This window comes from Lissotriton helveticus, chromosome 7 (genome assembly GCF_964261635.1).
Source record: "Lissotriton helveticus chromosome 7, aLisHel1.1, whole genome shotgun sequence".
NCBI lineage: Eukaryota > Metazoa > Chordata > Amphibia > Caudata > Salamandridae > Lissotriton > Lissotriton helveticus.
Window position 1 is genome coordinate 860,398,369 of NC_136068.1, and position 22,933 is coordinate 860,421,301.

Sequence of the window (22,933 nt, forward strand, 5' to 3'; positions counted from 1 at the left end):
CGTTCACATGGCATGAAGGCCTGACACACACCCAAATCGTTTCTCATGCCCCCAGCGTGTCACACCCCCAGCGTGCCCCTTGATGCTGCGCAGCAACGTAATTGGCGCTTGTATGTACGACTCACATGGCATGAAGGGCGGACACACGCCCCCAGCGTTTCTCATGCCCCCAGCGTTTCTCACGCCCCCAGCGCATGCCCACAGCCTACGATGTGATGGCCGTAGCACACGCCCCCAGCCCACGCCCACAGCACAACACAGACACGCCCACAAGGGACGGATTTACTGGCACGGTTCTTTTACCTTTTAAATGTATAGAGGAGTTGGCCTAACGGCTAAGGCGCTCGACCTCGGACATGGGGATCTGGGTTCGAGTCTTGGTAACGACGCCAAACATCCTGTGATTCTGGGCAAATCACTTAATCTCCCTGTGCCTAACAAAAATGAATGTGTGTCCTCATGTAACGTAACTGGTGCTATGTAAAGCGCTCTGATACCCGATTCAGTTCGGGTCAAGTTCGCGCTATATAAAACTCTGCAAAAAATATATATATATATATATATATATGGTGGCCGTCTGCATAGCCTATGTCCTTCTGCTGCAACTGCCCTTTCCAACGCTGTATTGGGTGTTGTGATTGGTGCTGTGGTTACTGAGATTATCCGCCTCAAAGGTTTGGCCTCTCTCTTTATAATATAATATTAGTATGGATGGATAGTATGGATTTTTTGCAATTTGTTATACATTTTTGTATCCGTCTGCGTAGCCTAGGTCCTTCTGCTGCAACTGTCCTTTACAATGCTGTATTGGGTGTTGTGATTGGTGCTGTGGTTACAGAGATTACCCGCCTCAAAGGTTTGGGCTCTCTCTTTATAATATTAGTATGGATAGTATATAGTGTAGTATGGATTTTTTGCAATTTTTTTGTAATTTTTTTTTTATCCGTCTGCATAGCCTATGTCCTTCTGCTGCAACTGCCCTTTCCAACGCTGTATTGGGTGTTGTGATTGGTGCTGTGGTTACTGAGATTACCCGCCTGAAAGGTTTGGGCTCTCTTTATAATATTAGTATGGATAGTATGGATTTTTTGCAATTTTTTTTATAAATTCTTTTACCCGTCTGCATAGCCTATGTCTTTCTGCTGCAACTGCCCTTTCCAACGCTGTATTGGGTGTTGTGATTGGTGCTGTGGTTACTGAGATTACCCGCCTCAAAGGTTTGGGCTCTCTCTTTATAATATTAGTATGGATAGTATCTTCTCAAAGAGATTTATGGAAAATCGGGGATGATCTATTGAACTTCAATATTAAAAACAGGAAATGCTACTGGAATTCTGGGACTATTAAAAATCTGTCCAATTTACTAGAATATACAGTAGATAACTTAACTTTATGGGAAGGCAGAGAACTAGGCTGCTTTATGTCATTTTTACAAACCTTAAAACTAAAAGCTCAAAAGCCTCTACCAGCGAACATAATGTCCAAAATTCCTCCTGATCTTCGTAATTTAAATAGGGAAATAAATAAATTGGTCAGGGCCCAATACCTTTCCCCTATCCCAGACCGTAGACAAAGAATCTCACTTTTGAGGAGAAGAAGAAACAGGTTGAAGGTCAGATTAAAATGTGAGAAGGAAGACGCTCTTTGGTGTAAACTTCGTGAAGCAGCTAAGAGTGGTCGGACTAAGACCTTCTGGTCATTAATAGGGGAGGGTTGCGGGGTGAGATCCAGACCTTCTCCGATATCAATAAACGAGCAGACTTGGGTAGATTTTGTTCAGGGTCTATATAGTAGTAATGGTGAGGAGTTTGACCCCAACAAATTGCAGGAAGATTTATTTCCTTATGATCCTCCTTCCGAATTAGAAATTGCTGCCGCAATTAAAGCTCTCCGCTCGTCCAGTGCCTTAGGCCCAGATGAAATTCCAATTTCAGTATTGAAAACTCATAGTGCCTTATGGGGAAAAATTCTATACCCTGTTTTTAAAGCTTGTTATATCAATGGCATTGTCCCACACTCTTGGAAAGGGAGCTTGTTAATCCCTATCTACAAAAAGGGCGTCAGGGATTCACCTGAAAACTATAGACAAATAGCTCTCCTAGACGCCATAGGCAAGCTTTTCACCAAATGTTTACTGAATTCTACAAATGACTGGGTGACCATGTGCGCAATTCTCCCACTAGAGCAGACCGGTTTTAGAAAACAACACGGTACCTTAGATAATCTTACCGCTCTCCAAATCTTGATCGAAAAATATGTCACAGTCCGTAGAGGAGGTATCTATGGAGCATTTATCGACTTCTCTACGGCCTTTGACAAGGTGGATAGAGTTTTGCTTTGGAGTAAGCTAATAAAGTTAGGGATGCCCCCGAACTTATTGAAACTAGTTATCGCACTCCACACAGACACCTGGAGTAGAGTCCTAATGGGTGGTGATAGAGGACTTTCCAGGATAATATTTACCAATAATGGGCTTAAACAGGGCTGCCTGTTGGCGCCCCGGTTATTCTCCCTATACATTGCTGATCTACCTAAAGCCATATTATCTACTAGCAATGGTATTGCCCCTGTATTAGGGGGATCACCCATCGCATGCTTAATGTATGCTGACGATATTTTAATTCTGGATCTCACCCCAAAGGGTTTGAATCATCGTTTAAAAGGTTTGAACTCCTACTCTGAGGCCCATTTCTTAAAAATTAATACCTCAAAAAGTAAAATAATGTGCTTCTGTGGAAGGAGAAAACCTAAATACAATGATTATTACTGGTCTGTCGGGGGCGAAAGACTAGAAGTAGTTAAATCCTACCCCTTCCTTGGGAAGATAGTCACGAGTAATCTATCAGAAAAAACCCACACAGAGAAAAATAGTAGGAAAGCTCTCGCTCAAGGGAAGAGTCTCATCTCCTTATATAAAGCGACAGGTCGGAGGCATTTTTCCATACTGCTCGAAATTTATCGGGCAAAAATCCCCGCATCCCTAATCTACGGACTGGAAATAGTGGACATGGCATGCTGGAATTTTTTGGATTCTATTGAAGGAAGAATTCTTCGTAACTTAGCCTCTGTAAATACTGCAAGCTCTACGTCTTCGTTAAGACAAGAATTTGGCCTGCGTAGTGCACGGTCTCAGGCAGTTGCGAGTGTGGTGCGTTGGGTTTTTAATATAGCTGAAGGAAAGCCTGGCACTCTGAGGTTTCAAATAAAAAATGAGTTGTTGGGTTCCTATAATGTCTCCTCCTCTATTGTAAGGAACTTTAGACAGGCAATTACTTTATTACAGATAGATGAACAAAGTCTTTTTACATCATCAGCTGCCCAACTAAAGTTATCCTTAAAGACTACGTCTTGGGAGTTGAGTTTTAGAGCAGACAGCATGACCCGAAAATCTAAGAGGAATGTTCCTTTTCGGTAACTCTTGTGAAATTAAAAAACTTCAGCCATATTTAGGTTGGAATCTTCCTCATGCAGTTAGGCGATTTATTCTTTTGTTGAGATATGATTTACTTCCACTGAACTGTCTTTTGTTCAAATGGCATGGTGGTACAGATATCAGTGATTTTTGTAAACTTTATTCCCAGGATCTATACCATGTTGTTTTTGTTTGCCCAGCCCTTATGGTACACAGACGTAAATGGTTAAAACCTTTGTGTTTTCAGTTGGGTATTTTTACTGCTTATGATTTCATTGTAGCTATGTTTAATTCCCCAAACGAAATGTTTTGTTTTAAACTGTTTTCTTTCTTTAAATGTTTTCTAACATTGTACTGATATTTCTGTTTATTTATGTAATTATTGTCGTTCTTCCTTTTCACTGATAAACTGTTATGTGGATCTCGACAGAGTTCCGTTATCATAAATAAATAAAACTTGAAACTTGATAGTATGGATTTTTTGCAATTTTTTTTATACATTATTTTAACCATCTGCATAGCCTATGTCCTTCTGCTGCAACTGCCCTTTCCAACGCTGTATTGGGTGTTGTGATTGGTGCTGTGGTTACTGAGATTACCCGCCTCAAAGGTTTGGGCTCTCTCTTTATAATATTAGTATGGATATGGATGAAAAGTACATACATAAGGCAGAATATTACAAATAACTAAAAGCGAATTTAAGGAAGGAAAGTCTCGTTGTGGTACTGGCTGATATTGGACACCATGAATTGGGACTTTGAATTTCCTAAGGATCTACAGGGGAAAAACTTACAGCGCTCACAGATCAAAGAAGTAAAGTATAAATGCATAATCCTTACAGTACTGTAAGACCTGCCTGTTTAAGAAGGAACAATTTTGCCGCCTCCACAGAGTGAATTGGACAACTAAAAGATTTTGAAGTTGGAAGAAATAGAGGTTATAACTCTCCAGCTGAAATGGAACCAAAACTACGCAGCAGAAATATTCACTTATTACACAAAAGTACAAGTTGGGAGATTCTGAGAAACACATTTTCCAACAACCATTCAAAGTCTTGAAAACACGACACTAATGAAGCATCATTCGGACAAACCATAAAACATTGAATGGCCCGCATTACAAGATCCCAAAATCGTTCAATTGTTGTATTTTTACCCAATCTCGCCTTCTGTCATTTATTTCTAGCTTTAACAACTGAAAGTAAATATTTTGCAGCTTCCACACTTCTCCATACTGGATATTTTCACACACATTTCAATTGGAAAAAAAGCACAATATATTTTTCAGCACTGCTAAAAAGCCTACAAAAAGCATACAGCCACATCTAGAATTATCAATGTTAATAAGAAATTCTAAGGGCATAAGCCAAACCTGGTCTTTAAGACTGCGAAGTTCATGCTCATGATTCCTTTCAAGTTGCTCCTTAAGATTGTCCTGGTTCAATTTTTGCTGCTGCTTTGAATGTTCATATTCAGAACTCAAGCTCTCCAACATCCGGTTTTTCAGTTCAACTTCTCTCTGGAGGGTGTATTTCTCTTGTTCCAGGTTCTAAAAGCAAACAGAAATATATGCAAAATAAAGATGTATTTTTTAAATATAGGCAAATGGTTTTGATTGTATGGACAGGTACACCTCCAACACGACTAATGAATAGACTGCCACATATTTCGCTTTCAAACTGAATTTGCATCACAATTGAAATACAACTTTTTTCTTTTTTTGTACGATTTTGTTTAGATGTACTCACTTGCTTAAAACGAATCAGAAAATAGTATAAGCTTTTCACTGTAGTAACTTTAGCCCTATATTCTGTCCCAGTTTCTTCACTCGGAAAATAGTATAAATAAGAAACACACAGGTGCAGCTTACCTCATCACAGTACAGTTTTTCTCCTGCCTTATGTATCATATTATAGATATATTCGTATATCATCGTCAGAGTTTACTCCGGCATATGACATTGTTTTCTACCTGTAAAATGTGAATTTGCACATTTTATTATGATGCCACATCAATGGGCACAGGAATGTTTTTCGAATGCTTTTACAGATATGCCTGTGTGTGATTTTAACAAAAAATCGACATGGCCTGGATTCTAGCTTTAAGAATCCTAAATGGTTTTATTGTATTGTATTTGAACATTTAACATCAACATTGTGCATCCAGTTTTTTAGAATTCAATTTGTAGCGGTTTGATATTTATACAGAGGAACCTCTAAGTGGATATTACTTTGTGAATGTTTATTCTCCTGCCGATCACGTGACCCGGAAGTGCTTTGTTGTTTAAATTTCCCGGGTTTTTAATACGTCACCAAGTGGACAAGGACACAGTCCGTGTCCGAAACGCGTCTGGAGACTGATCAATAAAACACCTAATAACGGCAACAGCATAATTTGTGTCCGTGGTCCTGTCTGTGCGCATCCGCACGTGGATACTGCTAGCAAATGTGTTTGCAGGAAGAAGGCTGCTTCCTCTATACACGGACCCCTCACCCAAAAGCAGGCTGACCAGGAATCCCAGCCGCAGTTGAAGTTTCGCTCGGACACAGCGTTGTTTGGTTAGCCCCCTACAAAGTGCAGAACGCTGCGGAAGACGAGAGGTAGAGGCGAACTCCGGGAGTCGGAGGACTCGTGAAGTCGCTGAATTACAAGCGGTGAGTAAGTCAGTGAATTCTGAGCTCAGTAGGTGGGGAGGTGCTTGTAATGTTTCTCTCTTGTAAATAATAGCGCTATACTGGGTTGGTATGTAAAGTTATTTATTACGCAAACAACAGATTACAGAGGAGCGCCGGCCGGCGCTTCCGATACTCTCGGGGCTTCGCGCGCACTCCAAGCTGCGCGCGCAGCTTGCCAACATGGCCGTCGCACGTCACGGCTACGTGACGTGCAACAACTAGACTGCGTACGCTACATATCTCCCCCTTTTTATTAAACAAGAAAGAGTCACTTACAGTTCATTGTCCAATTCAAAATCTCGGTATCTGGAAGGTCTTACCACCTGCCTTCCACTCCTTGTGACCCTGACTGGGTTCTCCATAGTCTCTTGACTCTGCGTCTCAGGGTTTACTGTCCCTTCATTCTCAACTCTTCCTTCATGCGTGCTTCTCTCCAGCCTGTCCCATTCCAATCCTTGACTTCCATTATCTCCTTCTTCTTCACTTTCCGTTCCAACTCTCACTCCAACTTGCTGTTCCGCGGTTACTTGATTCCTCTCCACTTCCGAGACTTCCTTGTCTTCCCAATCGGCGCTCTGTGGCTCCCAGTCCAAAACTTTATTGCACCTGGCCATGCGGTCTTGGGACCACACATTCCCAACGCTTAGTAAGGCGGCCCGATCATACACTTCTACCACTTGCAACGGCTTGCTGTATTTGCTGTCTCCCTTCTTCTGCAGGGTGGCCAATCTTACTCTTACCCACTCTCCTTGCTCCAGGCCTGTGCCTTTGACATTCCTTCGTTTGTTGTAGTGGTTGCTGTAAATTGTCTGTGCTTTTTCCAGGTTGGCCCGCACCACTGCAGGGGACCATTCACTGGTGATAAGCTTTTCCTTCCAAATCCTGTTGTCGTGAGTAAAAGGTTCACGTCCTCTCAGTATTTGAAATGGACTATACCCCGTTCCAGTGGGGGTTATTCTGTAGGCCCATACCATGTTCTCTAGCGCCTTCTCCCAGTTCTGTTCACTTGATATGGCCGCTTGTATGGCTCCCATCACTACCCTGTTAAATCTCTCCACCAAACCGTTTCCGGCCGGATGGTAGATTGCGGTGTGTTTGACAGTGATGCCATTTCTGTGCATGAACTTAGTCCATTTTTCCGACGTGAACTGGGGTCCATTATCACTCAAGATCGATTTAGGTATTCCTTCCCTCGTGAAAGTCTCAGACAGAAACTTAAGGATGTTCTCCGTGTCCATGGATTCATCTACTCTCAATTCTGGCCACTTTGAATAGCGGTCCATAAGCACACACACATATTTCTGTGTGCCTTGGTCGTCTAGGACCGGTCCCAAAATGTCTATGGATAGTTCTTCCCACGGATTTGAAGGGGGATCAAACTTTCCTATCGCTGGCCTCAATGGTTTTAATGTCTTGTCCGCCCGTTGACATTGGGGACACTCTCTGACGTGCCTTTCAGCCCTTATGTCCATGCCTGGCCACCAGTAATTCTGTTTGGCCCGTGCCTTGAGTTTCCCTATGCCCAGGTGTCCCTCGTGTAGCAAGTCCATCAGTTTTGAGGTGAGGGTCCTTGGGGGAATCACCTTATCTCCTCTGTATATGAAGATCCCTCTGTCTCCTATCGACAGTTCTTCCCGCACTTCGAAGTACGGCTTGAGGCCTGCTCTCACGCTTCTTTTGTCCGGCCATCCTTGTACAATGTACCCCTTCACTTCCTTTATGTCAGTGTCCTCTTCATATGACTTTGTCCATTCTTGCAGACTGATCAGTTTCTCTTGGTCCTCTATTAGAGCTACCAAATCCCCACTGCCAACCGGGTCTTCCTCTCCTGGCTCCATGGCAGCTGCCCTGCTCAGATAGTCCGCTACTCGGTTCCGGCTCCCGGGAATGTACTCAACATCATACCTGAACTCGAGCAACTTTAGAGACATCTTGGATATCCGAGGGGTGGCACTGGCATGTCCACTCGACGTCAGCACCTTTACCAACGGTTTGTGGTCTGTTCTGAGTAGGAAACGTCTTCCCCACAGAAATTTCCGGAATCTCATCATGGCCCATACGACCGCCAGCATTTCTTTCTCGATCACGCTGTATTTGCTCTCCGTATCTGTCAATGCTCTGGATGCAAAGCTGATGGTCTCCATCTCCCCTCTGCCTCTGTCTTGCATGAGTACCGCGCCCAGGCCTTTGTCGCTGGCATCTGTCGTCAGTACCGTGGTGCCTTGTGGGTCATACCCCTTGAGGGGAACAGCTCCAATAACATCCCTTTTGATCAATTCGAACTCTGCTTGGGCTTCTGGTGTCCATTGGAACACCGTGCTGTCTCTGGTCAGTAGCCTCAAATTGTGGGTTTTGGAAGCGAAGTGTACTACAAACTTGCTGTAGTACTCCGCCATCCCCAGGAACGACCTGACCTCTTCCTTGTTCCTGGGCGGCGGTGCTTCAGCGATGGCTTTGACATTCTCCAATTTGGGGGTAACACCCTGTCGTCCGATCTCGTGACCTAGGTACGTCACTGACTGCAGTCCCAATCTACACTTCGACCACTCCGCCGTGAGGCCTTTGTTCTCTAGTGTTTAACACTTTTCCCAGCTTCTGATCGTGATCCTGCTGGTCTCGCCCCATCACCAAGATGTCATCCTGAAAATACTGGACATCCTTGCAGTCTCTGAACAGTTGATGCATCATTTTCTGGAAAACAGCAGCCGCTGAGGCCAGCCCAAAAGGCATCCGACAAAATTGGTAACATCCAAACGGGGTGATGAAGGATGTGAGTCGTTTGCTGTCCGGGTGCAGTGCAATTTGGTGATAGGCCGAGGTCAAGTCGATAGTGGAGTACCACTGTACCCCCCTGGTCTTGGTCAACATTTCCTCGATTCTGGGGAGGGGAAATTTCTCCACAACGATATTCTTATTCAGTTCTCTCAGGTCCACGCAGAGCCGGACCTTCCCATTTGGCTTCATTACGACCACCAGGGGCGCCAACCATTCTGCACAGGTTATCGGCTCGATTATTCCTTTCTTTTCCAGCTCTTGGAGTTCAATTTGGACTGCTTCTCTCACCGCAATCGGCACATTCCTCACCTTGTGGGCTACCGGAATGGCCCCTTCCTTGAGCACAATCCTGTGTTGGAAGTTTTCCATCCGTCCCACTGTTCCACCAAATACTTTCGGGTAGTTCTCCTTCCATTTGTTCAGATCCGGCCATTCTTCTTGCTCCGTAAGTAATATTTGCTCTTTCCCTCCTGGATCCAGTTTGATCCCTAGGTCCCCCTGGTCTAGCCATCCCAGGACCGAGGGTCCCTTTTCTGCAATGTACAGCTTGCACCTTGCTGACCGGCCCCTGAATTCGAACAGTAGGCGGCGGAACCCCAACATTGGAATGCGGTCCCCATTATAAGTGACCGGTCTGATGTCTAGCTTTTCCAACTCCGGTCCCAACTTGGGTCTGAATATTTCTTCCCATACTGCCTGTTGGATGATGGTGAAGGGGGATCCTGTGTCCGCCACCACGGTGATGGTGATTCCTCCCATTGACATGTCCAGGATGGGTTTTGTGGATTTCCTCCCTTCTATGCTCATTACCTGGTCGTATATGCACAGGACAGTGATCACCTCTTCTTCTGCTACTTCTTCCAGATCTTCTTCACCTTGCTCAACGCATTTCACCGTTTCCTTCGATTGTTTCTTCCTACACACCTTTTCATAATGGCCCAGGATACCGCAGTGTAGGCACTTGGCTCTGAACGCGGGGCATCTTCTGTCACGGGCATCGTGGGACCAACTGCCACATCTGTAGCACGATTTCTTGCTGTCGCTCCCTGGTTGTTTCCCTTGCCACCTGCTAGTGCCTTTGGCTGCTGAGTCTTTTCCTCTCTGGTCCTTACGGTGGTCTCCTTCTTGTATCCTGTTCACCATTGTAGGAGTGCCCACATCTTTCTTGGTTGCTGCCGCACACCTCCTAGCCAGCTCGGCCCTTTTTACGATGACCATTACTTCTTTGAGCGTGGTGTCGCCACTCGCCCACAACTTGTCTTGGACCTGTGTACTCGTAGTGTGCATCACGATCTGGTCCTTTATGAATTCATCCTCCCACAGTGCGTATTTACACGGGCCGCTAGTTTCCTCAAGGCCCCTACATATTCCTCTATGGTTTCTCCAGCACGTTGTTTCCTTTGCTGGAAGTTGAACCTATCCACAGACACGCATATGGTGGGGCGGTACCTCTCATCTAGGTCTTCTACTGCATGGGCATAGACATCCGTATCCGTGTCCTCTCTCTTCTTGGGCACCAGACTCTTGTAAATCCTGAGACCCTCCGGTCCCAGGTTCAGCAGCAGGATACGTTTTTTCCTTTGGGGGGTGAACTTCTCTTCATTTTCGTCCTCTAGGACCCCTATGAAATTATCGATATATTCCTTCCAATCCTCCCACTTCATCAGGGGTTCGCCAGGTTTTGGTAGGAACTGCACCGGCGCAATTGCATATCCTGCCGGTGTGCTCATCCTCACCTCCTTGACCTCCGTCGCCTTGCTGGTGGGGCTCCCTGGGGTACTGTCCTTCACTTCTGTAGGGGCGTCCTCCCGGGGACTCCTAGTTCTGGTCCCCTCTTCCTCCCCTTTAGTAGCCAGCGCTGTTCCTACCTTCCACGGTGTGATGGGAAGGTATTTGTGGCAATGTGTCTCCTGTTGTGTGCAGAGCTGCCTCTCTGGCCGCTGCGCCGCCCCTCCGGTTGCTGTGGCACTGCCACGCTCCTCTGCCTGTCTTACTTGGTGGGCTCAGCTTTGCCCCCTTGTGCTCTCCACTCTCTCTGGCCCGGTAGCGCCGCTCTGCGCTATGTCCCCGTGGTCAGGGGTCGCCTGCTTTGCTGCAGCCCACGTGGTGGTGGGTTAGATTTTCTTTTTTTTTCTGGTTGGGTAATCCAGTCCTCGTCGCCACTGTAATGTTTCTCTCTTGTAAATAATAGCGCTATACTGGGTTGGTATGTAAAGTTATTTATTACGCAAACAACAGATTACAGAGGAGCGCCGGCCGGCAGCTGGATCAATGCTGGAAAAAAGCCCAGTAATGGAGGACAACATTATCATCAATCTTACCAATGTGGATCTCGATCAAGAGGAAAAACAACTCCTCACATTAGGACTCTCGTTCTGCCCTGAGAGCAATTTCGGCTATTGTAACACCCGCGTCGACGTATACAAATTCATTAGGAAAATAAAATTGCGTAAACACTTCACGATCAAGAAAAACTTGGAAACAACCAATACATCAGATAAAAGTCTAGAAGCAACGCAAACAGCTACTTTACAGGCCAAGATAGATCTCTTTTGCATACATTACATCAACTTAGTGACCGGCCAACAATAGAGACAAGCACACAAGAAGTAGCCAATCAGGAAGGGGTGGACATTGCAGGACCAGACAAGAGTCCATTCAAACCGATCCCTACTTTTGTGCCAAACATGCCACGAAACGCTATTGACATTTACCATGAGCAAGTGACAGAAGAGCTTAAAAAGCTGTACATGAACACGCAACGACAACAAACTGTCCCTAAATAGAACACCAAGCAATACTTTGAGCTCATGAACAAATTGACAAACAATGACACAATAGTGGTCAACCAATCCGACAAGGGAGGGAATGTCGTTATATGGGGCAAAAAGGACTATATTGAGGAAGCATACAACTATCTTAATGACGCTGCCTGTTATCGCAAAAGCAGTTTGATGAATGCCAAAAAAAAATCCAGAAGGATTACAAAGATGATTTGAGCAAATGGAGAAGGGAAGGATTGATTTCAAAAGATGATTTTTCCTTTTTAAACAACGACTTCCCTGTGCTGCCCAATATATACTTCATACCAAAAGTGCACAAATGGACACTGCCTGTTCCGGCCAGACCAATTGTCTCATCTATCAAAAGTACTTTTGAAAATACGTCCAAGTAAATTGATTTCTACCTTCAGGACTTTTTTGACACAATTTTTAAAAGATACCACGGATTTTCTATTCCAACTCAGCAACACTGAGTGGTCGGATGAATACCTGTTTCTGACTATGGACATCACTACCTTGTATACAATTATTGCCCATGATGATGGACTTAAGGAAGTGAGTCACTATTTGGGCAAAAGACAGATTCAAATGTATCGCCTCAAGGAAATGCTATTGTGTATGACCAAGTGGTGTTTGTGCAACAACACATTTATGTTCAATAACACTGTATTTCAACAACTGCGGAGTGTGGCCATGGGGGCATGTTTCTCCCCAAGCTACGCATGCTTACATGTGGGCTGGTGGGAGGAGCATGCCCTCATGGTCCGACACGCCAACGAATGGTCTGAGCACATTATAAAATGGAGACGATAAATTGATGATATTTTTGTCATTTGGAGGGGAACCAAAGATCAGGCCCAGAATTTTGTCAATGACAATAAGGTCAATGGTCTCAACTTACAGTCTACTGCCCACATTGATAAAACCAGTGCCAACTTCTTAGACATCACTGTCCAAATCAAACAAGGCAAAATAGAAACCAGCCTCTTTAGAAAGCCAACATTAGGAAAATTGGTACTACATGCCAAGAGTTTCCACCCCACCACACAATAGCCAGTATCCCATATGGAGAATTCCTGCGGACCCACAGAGCATGTAGTACTGAAGAAACCTGTGACTATCATCTAGAATTAGTAAAGAAAAGGTTGGAGGTAAGAGGTTATGCTTCTAAGAAGCTGGACATAGCTATGAGAAAAGCCAATTTGAAAGACAGGACAGCCTTACTATATCACAATAGACACACCGTCAGCACCACTGATATGAATAAAAGAACTAGTGCTGAAGGGAATGAGCTTAGACTAGTGACTACATTTAGCAAACAGGCCAAAGCCATTACTGCAATAATCAAAAAAGAATGGCCAATAGTTATGACAGATCTGACGCTCAAGAAGGTGCTCCCTCCCAATCCTACAGTTACTTTTCGAAAAGCTTACTATATGCGCAATGATCTAGTCAAAAACAGCGCAGAAAATACTAAGTCCACCAACTGGCTTACTGCAAAGAAGGGTTTTACAAGGTGTTGCTCATGTAGAGCTTGTAAATTCGGTATTAATACCTCCACATACAGAACACCTTTTTCAGACTCTGAGTATTCTCTAAGAGAGCACTACACATGTAGGACCGACCATGCGGTCTATATACGCAGGTGCAGCTACGATATGTGGAGAAGTGCGGCTCAGGGGTTAGAGGCAGCAGACCCGGAAGCTGAGATCGGTCCTGGACCAGGGTTCAATTCCCCGCCTCGGCGGGGTCTTGGGCTAAAAATTCCACGGACTCGATAATTCTCGCCCCGGTGCCTCCTCGACTCGCGGGTTCACACTCTGCGACTCTGGGCAATAGCTTGCTTAATCTCCACAACGGCCCCTCTCGGTGGGATGCCTGACTTTCACCTTGTGGATACCCTGCTATCTCACAGGGGAATACCAGGAAGGGTTCCCTAAGCAAGCGCCGGGAAACCCACTGCGGGTAGCTGTGCGCTATATAAGCTCAACTACATTTACATTTACATTTGTGCTATGTTGGAAGTACCAAGTTACCGGTGCAAATGCGCATACTGCAGCACCTCCGTGCTATCGTAAATTCTGACCCAGCATACCCAGTCGCAAGACACTTTAAGGCGGTCCATGAGAACAACCTAAAGTGTCTTCAATATTTTGTAATTGAGCCAGTACCCCTCAACAAAAGAGGAGGAAACCGAGAAAAATTGCTGCGTCAACTAGAATCAAAATACATCATAGGGCTAGAAACCAAGTTTCCGATTGGATTAAACACAGGGGAAGATTTACACAATTTTCTATAAAGAGGGGCTGCAACTTTTCTTGTATACTGTATTTTAGTCTCCCCACTTACATTGATGTCCTTAACAGGCATGATGTTAATCTAAAGTTTTCAGGCGAAATAAGTAACACAGAAGTCAACTACTTGGATCTCACGGTGTACGTGGAAGGGGGAAAAAAGCAGACTAAACTTTTCCGGAAATCCACGGCAGGAAACTCCACACTGTATGCGACAAGTAGTCACCCAAAAAAGTTGATTGACAGCATCCCGTATGGGGAGCTGCTACGGCTAAGAAGGAACAACTCAAGTGACAGGGAGTTTCAGAAGGCAGCTAGGTTGAGCCTTCAACGGTTCAAAATAAAGAGGCTACTGTGAGGGAGTTTTAACACAAGCCCTGAAAAAAGTAAGCAACATCAAAAGAAATGAGTTATTGATTACGAAAAGCAAAGAAAAAAAGAAAAGTGACACGTTTCGTTTGATCACTACAGTCTCTGAGAATGCTGGACAGCTTAAAAGGATATTACGAAAAAATTTTAATATCCTACTCACTGATACAATCATAAAGAAAGATCTACCTACGAACCCCTTGGTCACTTTTAGGAAAGCTAGGGCACTTAAGGACCACCTAGTGAAAAGCCATCATGAGGGACATTCAGTCCAACCTTCTCTGAAACAACTAAACGGTTTCTATCCCTGTGGCCGGTGTAAGGCTTGTAAATATAGTAAGCGCACTTTAACTTACAAGGTACCGGGGTTAGTGACACCGAGACGCATACAAAAATTTCTGACATGTTCTACACCTTATGCTGTCTATTGTTTAATGTGTCCTTGTGGGCTTAGATATATTGGCAGTACGACCCACCCGGTAAAGATGCGCATATTAGAACACATGCGAGCCATTAAGACCGTCGATGAGGTCTACCCCATAGCAAGACACTTTGACAAGGCACACAATCGCAATAGGGACCTATTGTCTTTTATCTGCGTAGATAGTGTTCCTGCTAATATCAGAGGGGGGATCGATTACAGAAATTAAGGCAATTAGAATCACGTTATATTATAGACCTTCAGAGTAAAATGCCTAATGGACTCAATATCCATGAGGAATTGGCAGTACATTTAGGATGAAGGACATTTTAGACTTTTCTTCTTTTCTTTTATGTATGAACTACACTTAAGGATAATGTATGACATTTTAGAACTTACTGTATATGATACATGATTTCTGAAATTGCATTTCTGTGAAATTTGGATGAAATGAAACACTGTAACTGAGATCGTTGAAATAGGAAACAGAATTTATAACTAGTTGAGACGAAAGAATCGGTTCAAGGCCCATACAGGGCATGATTGAGACGAGGAAGCAACATCAGGGACGCTTTAGCAAAGCTATGCCCATTCAGGGCTTTATTGACTGAAGATACCTATATATATATATATATATATAGGGGATTTATGATTATTATACAGATTTGCTTTTATGACATTAAGCCTAACTTATCATGTGTACGATATTTATCGCTACTAATTTAAAATTGTACGTTCCAATATGGCGGCACTTTTTGTTACTGCATTTACGTCTTTTGTTGATGTCTATGAAATGTTTCATGTCTAACGGGTATAAAATACTAATGGCCGCCATGCCTTCTGTGCAACAATTGACGAAGGCCAATGCTGAATCGCGTCTTGATGTGCTAAGGGTTTTCTAATAAAAACGGATTGAAAACCACCCCGATGAGCGCTGCGTTCCTTGTCAGGATAAGGTCCTGTGGATGTTGGGAGCAGTATATATTTGACGGGTACACCCCCGTTACGTGAGCACCCGCTCCGGAGTGCAGCAGGCTTGTGTTTTGGTAGCCGATAGATAGATATAGATATAGATATATATATATATATATATATATATATATATATATATATATATATATATATATCTATCTATCTATCTATCTATCTATCTATCTATCTATCTATCTATCACGGACCACAAAAGTGCAAATCCTTCAGTTTTATTTTTTTAGCAGTTTCATTCCATAGTACAGCTAGATGGGGCAGCCATTACGCTTTTCATCCCAAGGGTGGGACTTGATCACATGAACCTTCATGTTACCCAATTAAATTAGCTCCTTGTCATTTTGTGTGTGAATATATATATACATACATACACATATACATACATATATACATACATACACATATACATACATACACACATACATATACACACACATAGATATATATATATATATATATATACATACATACATACATACATACATACACACACACACACACACACACACACAAAATGTCAAGGAGCTAATTGGGATACATGAAGGTCCATGGGTGAAAAGACATAGGGCCTCATTAGGATGTCAGTTCTGTTCTACCGACATCTGAAGCAGCGGTCAGACCGCCGCATTGCAATGCGATCTGTCCAACCGCATGGGTGAGGGACTGACCGCTGCAGTTCGGCTGGGGTCAGAATGTAATCCCTACAATGAGGGCGCTGTCTGCTCAAGCACTGCCGTAGGGATTACTATTGTGGCTTAGGTTCAAAACAGTATCATTGAATGATTATAATCATTTAGGCACATAAGGTCACAGGCAAAAAGAAATAGCAAAGCCACTGCCAAATGACTGGTAACTTACACTTATTCAGTCACACATTGAGTTATTTCAAATTAACACACTTGAGTTATTTCCAAACATGATGTACAATGTTATATCCACACGGTTAGCATGAGGAAAAAGGGGATGTGTGAAAGATTAGTGCTCATGTGAAAAAAGTAGAAAAGTGAAAGAAGAAGCATTAGGAAATTCAAATACGTAAGACATTAGGGATCCAGCATAAGTTGAAATGGTCTCCCTTCTGATATTCAGGCCTACCCCTATAAGCACAGTTGCGTACAGTACATTTGTTAAACTGTTCTCTTCACAGTGTAACTTCATCAGCGAGTCAGGTGTAGGGGGTCAGATGTAGTGTGTAGGCCTATTCCGGGGCGGTGACATTTCGATCCTATTGCGTAAGGGTGAGTGTGGTCCTCAGCAACAGGTCTTCCTCAGGACGGGGGCAGGGGGTATCAATGTTATAAGTCTGGTGAGTAACAAAAGATTTGGCTTCAAGTTACAAAGAATAGTCAATCCTGTAGATCCATCAGGAAGTGGGAACGTTTTCCCAGCACCGCTGTGTGGAGGAGCGGCGTGGGGGTGTCTAGGGGTATAAATCAAGTGCTTCGTAAATCTTGTACGATGGGAGTTAGTCCAGAGCTTGTTCGATCTTGACAGCGCGCCGCATGGCGGTCGGATCCTAATTTGGCGGTCAGGACTGCAGACTACCTGTCGGCCAGTCCCTTTACCACAACAATTCCGACCAGCATCGTAATTTGGGCCATAGCACCAGACACAGAATTCACTAACATGTACTTACTCCTAGACATCAACTAAATATATCCTTCAGAGTAAGCCAAAGCAGCTGGGACAACAAGAACAGATCCAACCAAAAGGATCATTAGCAAGGGTAGATTAAACAGACATATTTACTGTATTTTAAACATGTCACAGTTTATCACGGAAAGCAGCTCAGGCGGCTGCTAAATGGGCGATATTAATACAAACAGGTATCTGGGTTCAGACAATGTTCATGGATTTTGAACAGGTTTCAAGCATATAATATTGTAGGTGGAGATGTACCACTGGGTTATGCAGGTGATGAGCTCAAGCCCAAAGTATGTTCTTGTCAATTTAGGACCACCACAATAAACAGTTGCTTGGATGAAGAACAACAACAACAACAAAAAAGGTACTTACAACCAGCAACCCGCTTTCTGGTAAATACTCTCATTCGCAGATTTCTCACCTTTGTAATATCCCCAGGAGCTAGATTGGTTCCGGAATATTTTTAAGCACAGCCCTTGCATGGCAGCAGGTGGAGCTGTGTTGCTCTGCAAGGATTCTACTTCACCACAAAAGTAACAGCTGAAACCATATGTAGATGCCACTTAAGTGCGGGGAGGTTGGTCAGGAATCTATGGGAAGGTAGTGTATCCACCTGAAAGGCATTACTAAAAGGTAATTAGCTTGTTCTTCTGAGCGATAATTCTATCCGCAGATTTCTCACCTTTAGGATAGATACCAAAGCAGTCCCTCTCCGGATGGTGGAATGACTCTGACCAAAATATGCTCCAGGCCCGAATAGCCAAAAAGCCCTTCCTGTCAGACCTGGCTTTCGAGGCAGTGGTGCTCTTAGAAAATGCGCACAGTTGCCCAAGTAGCAGTCAGGACAGACATTCTGCATGCTAGTAACACTTTGGCACTGGTAGAGCACGTAGCAGTTCTCGATGCAGAGAACTGTCCACCTGGATAGCATCCTATTTTCCACCAATATGCCTTTCTTTGCTCCAAAGAATCCTGCAAAGAGCCGATCACCCTCTGATGGTCTTTGGTGCGATCGATGTACAAGCCAAGCGCTCTTCTGCAAGAAATTGGATTATTACTGGAGATGGGTGAGAGTCCCACTCAAGTAACCACAACAATCCTAGTCTGGGTGACCCACAAAAGTCTCTAAATAAACATGTGCTTAACCCTCTAGTTATTTGGTATGAAAGCAGTTGAGCTTAATTTACAGGCAGGCAATGTGTAAGGTATTTATGCAGTATTATGCAACAATGTCTCAATGGGTATCAATCGAATGGGCACAAATTAAGAATAAATCAATTACAACAACAAGTAGCCCCAACTTTTTGTAGATATGATTATATTTTTCAACAGAGGCAAAATAATGCATTAAATGTTATAAAGCAGGATCAAGATTTGTGTATCTCGGCATCTGCAGACTATCCCAATTCAATTAGGTACCTAACTGAATAGGACCCACCGAGATACCGCAACTTGCTTTTGACATTCAGCCATGATCGCATATGGCCATACCCACAATGTTAATTGCAGTGCATTATCCCGGATTGCATTCCAGCAGTCTCTGTCATTTTTCCTAGCGCCCAGGGACACAGTCACACCACCGAAATGGTAGCCTTCGAATACATGCAATTTTCTCATTTCTTCCATTGAAAACTTGCGCATGGACTTTTTTTCAATTCCTTCTCAGACAATTCATTTAAATACCATAGCGCTCCAACACAAATGATGGACTTGAGAGTGGTGGAGGAAAGAACATCAGGAGTGTGATGGACTGGCCAATGTGAAAGGGAGTCATAACCTTAGGTAGAACGACTGATCTAGTCCTTAGCACCAATTTTTTCTCGAAGAAGGTCATTTAAGGCAGTTGAAATTAAAAAGCTTCAAGTTCACTCACGTAACAAGCTGAAGTGATTACAAGGAGGAAAACTATTTCAAATACAGGGGACAGTTGTGTGAAGGTTAAAACCGGGTACATATAACAAAAGTAAGGACCAGATTGAGATTTCATTGAGGCATTAAGGCTTTAGGGCCACATCTCAAAAGGCGATTTAAACAATGATGGCTGGTCCAGTAACAAAAGAGAATACTGAAAGGACTTACTGTAGGCAACCTTTAACAGCGCCCATTGCAAGTCCTTACTGGGACAAAAGGCAAAACAAACATTAACACATCTTTAACGGTTCTGTGTTACAGGTGCCAGCCCCAAGCCACAAACTTCCCCAATTGTGTAGCATACACAGAATTTGTAGGACGCCTTCTGATGCAGTCAGCTGCCACCCTGCTGCTGCAACAAAAGATGTCACGTTATATTATGATGGTTTGTAAGGCGCACTAATCACCTGTGAGAGTATCCAGGCACTTGAGCAGAAATGTAGGTGGGTGGTCCCCACAGAGTTTTTCGAAGAGCCAGGACTTCAGCCGCTTGAGAAACTCAAGAAGAGAGGAGGAGGATCTGATGTGTTGATGGAGGTCATTCCATATTTTGAGTGCAATGGAGGAGAATGAGCGACATTCTGGCCTGCTTCTGTGAAAGCGGGGGTAGCGTGTGAGTGAGTGTGAGGCAGAGCATAGGTATCTGGCAGGTTGGCTAAGGTGTATGCAGCTGTTCAGTTATTCTGGTCCAGTGTTGAGTAAGGCTTTGCATGTGTGCATTAGAAGTTTGAATTGGCTGTACTTGTGAATGGGGAGCCTGTTAAGCTCCTTGGGGTATGGTGCGATTTGGGTATGGCTTGGGAGGTCGAGTAAGAGGCTATGGCATCGTTCTGGATGATCTGAAGTCTGTGTAGGAGTTGCTTGGAGAGTTCAGCGTAGAGTGCGTTGCTGTAGTCAAGACTGCTTGTGTTATTTGAAGATCTTTTGTAAGATGTAGAAGCAGGAGGTGCTCACTGCGTTGATTGTGCCATCATTTGTTCTCAGACGTGGTAAGATCTTCCAGTCTTTCGAAGCCCAACAGTTCGGCCCCATATAAGGAACAGCTCGGCACTTTAGAATTGTATATCTCTAGTGTTGTAATATGGCAGCGATCGGGGTTAGCATCTAGCTGAAGCCATCTTGGATTTGGCAGCCATATTGTATGCCATGTGCTACCACGTGCTCACCACGTGCTCGGTCCTACCTTTCTGTCGTCTGCTCTTGTACTCTGCCTAGTGACAAGTTATATTTAGCCTCTTCTACTTTGCACATGCTCAGTTGAGCTTGCAGCTGTCTATGCAGCTGTCATTGGTCTGCAACTGTCAGGATACGTTTACTAGAATTAGCAACTGCTAGCTCCTCCCACTGGTTGATTGTGCATTTTCTGTATGACCTTATACGTACCTAAAACCTACTTTCTGTTTTTATACCGCCTTCTTTTGAGCCTCTGTGTGGGTATAAAAGGTCCATGTTCCTACTGTTCGGTGTGCGATTTCATACACTACCGAAGGTTGTTGTGTCCATGTAGTTCCACCTCTTGAGGTTAAGTACTTTGTTTTGTATTGCAGTTTCCGTGTCAACTTCTTCCTACTGGTCTAAGGACTTTGTGCAGAGAAGGAAGAAACCCTAGCACTGGTAGGCCTAGCGGAGGCTCACCACGACAAATTGGCGCCCAACCAGTGGGGCTCATCGGCGACTCGGATGCCCGAAGGAGTGGTCGAAACGAAGGATTGGAATCTCGCTACGGACGGTCATTGCCCGAGGAGACCCGTGTCTTGGCAAACCACAGCGTTTTTCCTCTCTTTATGATCTGACCATCCAGGTGGTGCCGGTCCTCGACTGAGATCTCTTCTGTTGATTCGCCGTGCAGTGACCATTTGGTCTAGTCAAGAACTTGGCAGTTGTAATCTGGACGCCTGGGATTGGTAAGGTCATTTTAAGACGCTTGCTGTGGCTTTTGTAATTTGTATTGTCCAATTTGGGATATGTGAGAAGTTAATATATATGAATTGCAATTTATATAGGCAGGTAATGAGGAGAATTTTCTCTGTTTTGAATTGATTTAAACGGCACAACGTACAAGAGTACTTTAAGTGCTACTTTGGATACAATACTGCATATTTTGCACTATTTTTGGCATGCCTGTTTCTAGCACACTTCGTAGAATGTGTTGTTTTTGTAATGGTACCAGTTTTGGAATTGATGAAGCACAACCGGCTCCCCCGGAAGGGACGCCTAATCAGGACATGTATATTAAATATGGTAGTTCTTCTATAATGTACAGTACGTTATGGAATACATATATTCATAAGGATCCGGAGTTGCGTTGGCCTATGCATGGGTCATTTGATTTGCGAAAGATTCAGTATGTGGAACAACGAATGTTTAAGCGAAAGGCTAGGCAAGACATGTTTGACTGTGTACTAATGTGGGAGAAAGAAGTAAGTGAACGAATGAAGCGTGAGCAAGCCTTGATTGAAAATAAACAGCTAAAAGCATTCATGCGAAAGCATTAGAAATGAAAAATAAAAGAAATTCAAGAAATTCAAGAGAGAAGATAGGGAGCGTCATTTACAGGTAAATGGCCAATATGATGTTCGTAGACCGCTCTATCCTATCCTTAATAAACCCCAAGATGATTCTCTTTTGTTAGACCGTTCTCCGTCCCTGTATACTCTTCCTTCTGCTCCTCATGAGCCAGATGAAGACTCTTCTACAGAGCAGGAGAAAGCACGGGTAACTCGTTGTATGTTGTCCGCTGAGCGTATGTCTGAAATTAGATCTGCTGCTCGTAAAGCCGTTCGTAGTGTTGCCCCTGCTTCTGAACTTTTAGATGACATGAAAGATTGGCAGAAAAGGGAGCAAATATATTTTACCGAGGTATTTGCTGCAGAGTTCATTGAGCGGTTTAGGAGACATTCTGAGGAAATGGAGCCCGATGATGTAGCAAGTGACTGTAAGCAAATGCGTGATGGTCTTTTTGTCTTCCCTCAGGTGGCTGACACAATTAGACGTTTGTTTAAACTGCATTCTGATGTAGTCCGTTGGCGAGAGGAGAGAAAGGCAGCAGAAGCAGCTGCACAAACATCTCAGATTGGCATGGCACAAGCTTCTATCTTCGGAACAGATAAGACTAAGATAGTTCATGCGAAGCCTATGCGGGAAGCCGCACCTTTGTATGTTCCTCCTAGAGGCACGAGAACGAGTGATAAGGATTCTACTGATGCAATGGGTTATTTTGTTTATAATTGGGTTTACACTCCTTGGAATAGAGCGGATGTCATGGCTCTTAAAACTGCATTACCTGATCCACGGAAGAATCCAGCAGCTTTTTATGAGGAAGTCGAGGGTGCTTTTAGCCCTTGTACTATGACTTTGCCTGATATTGACCTGTTTTTTAGATTGATATTACCACCTGATATGTGGAGAACTGTTCGTAAAGTTAATGGTCGTACAGCTTTTGGTGCGGAATGTAAAGATTTGGAACGAATGGATGAAGAAAGGGAACCCGCACAGAAACCATGTCAGTTACTTTTAGATCTCCCCGCAGCTATTATAGTAAAGTAAAAAGATTATTCCTCCTAAAAAGATAGACTGGACAGTATTAGCATCTTGTAAGCAAAAGTTAGACGAATCGGTTTCTGACTTCTTTACACGCTTTGAGGAGACAGTCCACGATTTTAG

The 22,933-nt window shown here is 43.8% G+C and overlaps 1 protein-coding gene across 2 annotated transcripts in view; it reads right to left on the reverse strand.

Annotated features, from left to right (window-relative positions):
• SPDL1 (spindle apparatus coiled-coil protein 1) overlaps positions 1-22,933 on the reverse strand; it is a 424,110-nt gene that overhangs the window by 258,108 nt on the left and 143,069 nt on the right. For both annotated transcript variants that reach the window (XM_078653377.1, XM_078653378.1), the window contains exon 3: positions 4,784-4,960. In XM_078653377.1, the coding sequence (XP_078509503.1) occupies positions 4,784-4,960 (177 nt within the window). The remainder of the gene's footprint in view (positions 1-4,783; positions 4,961-22,933) is intronic.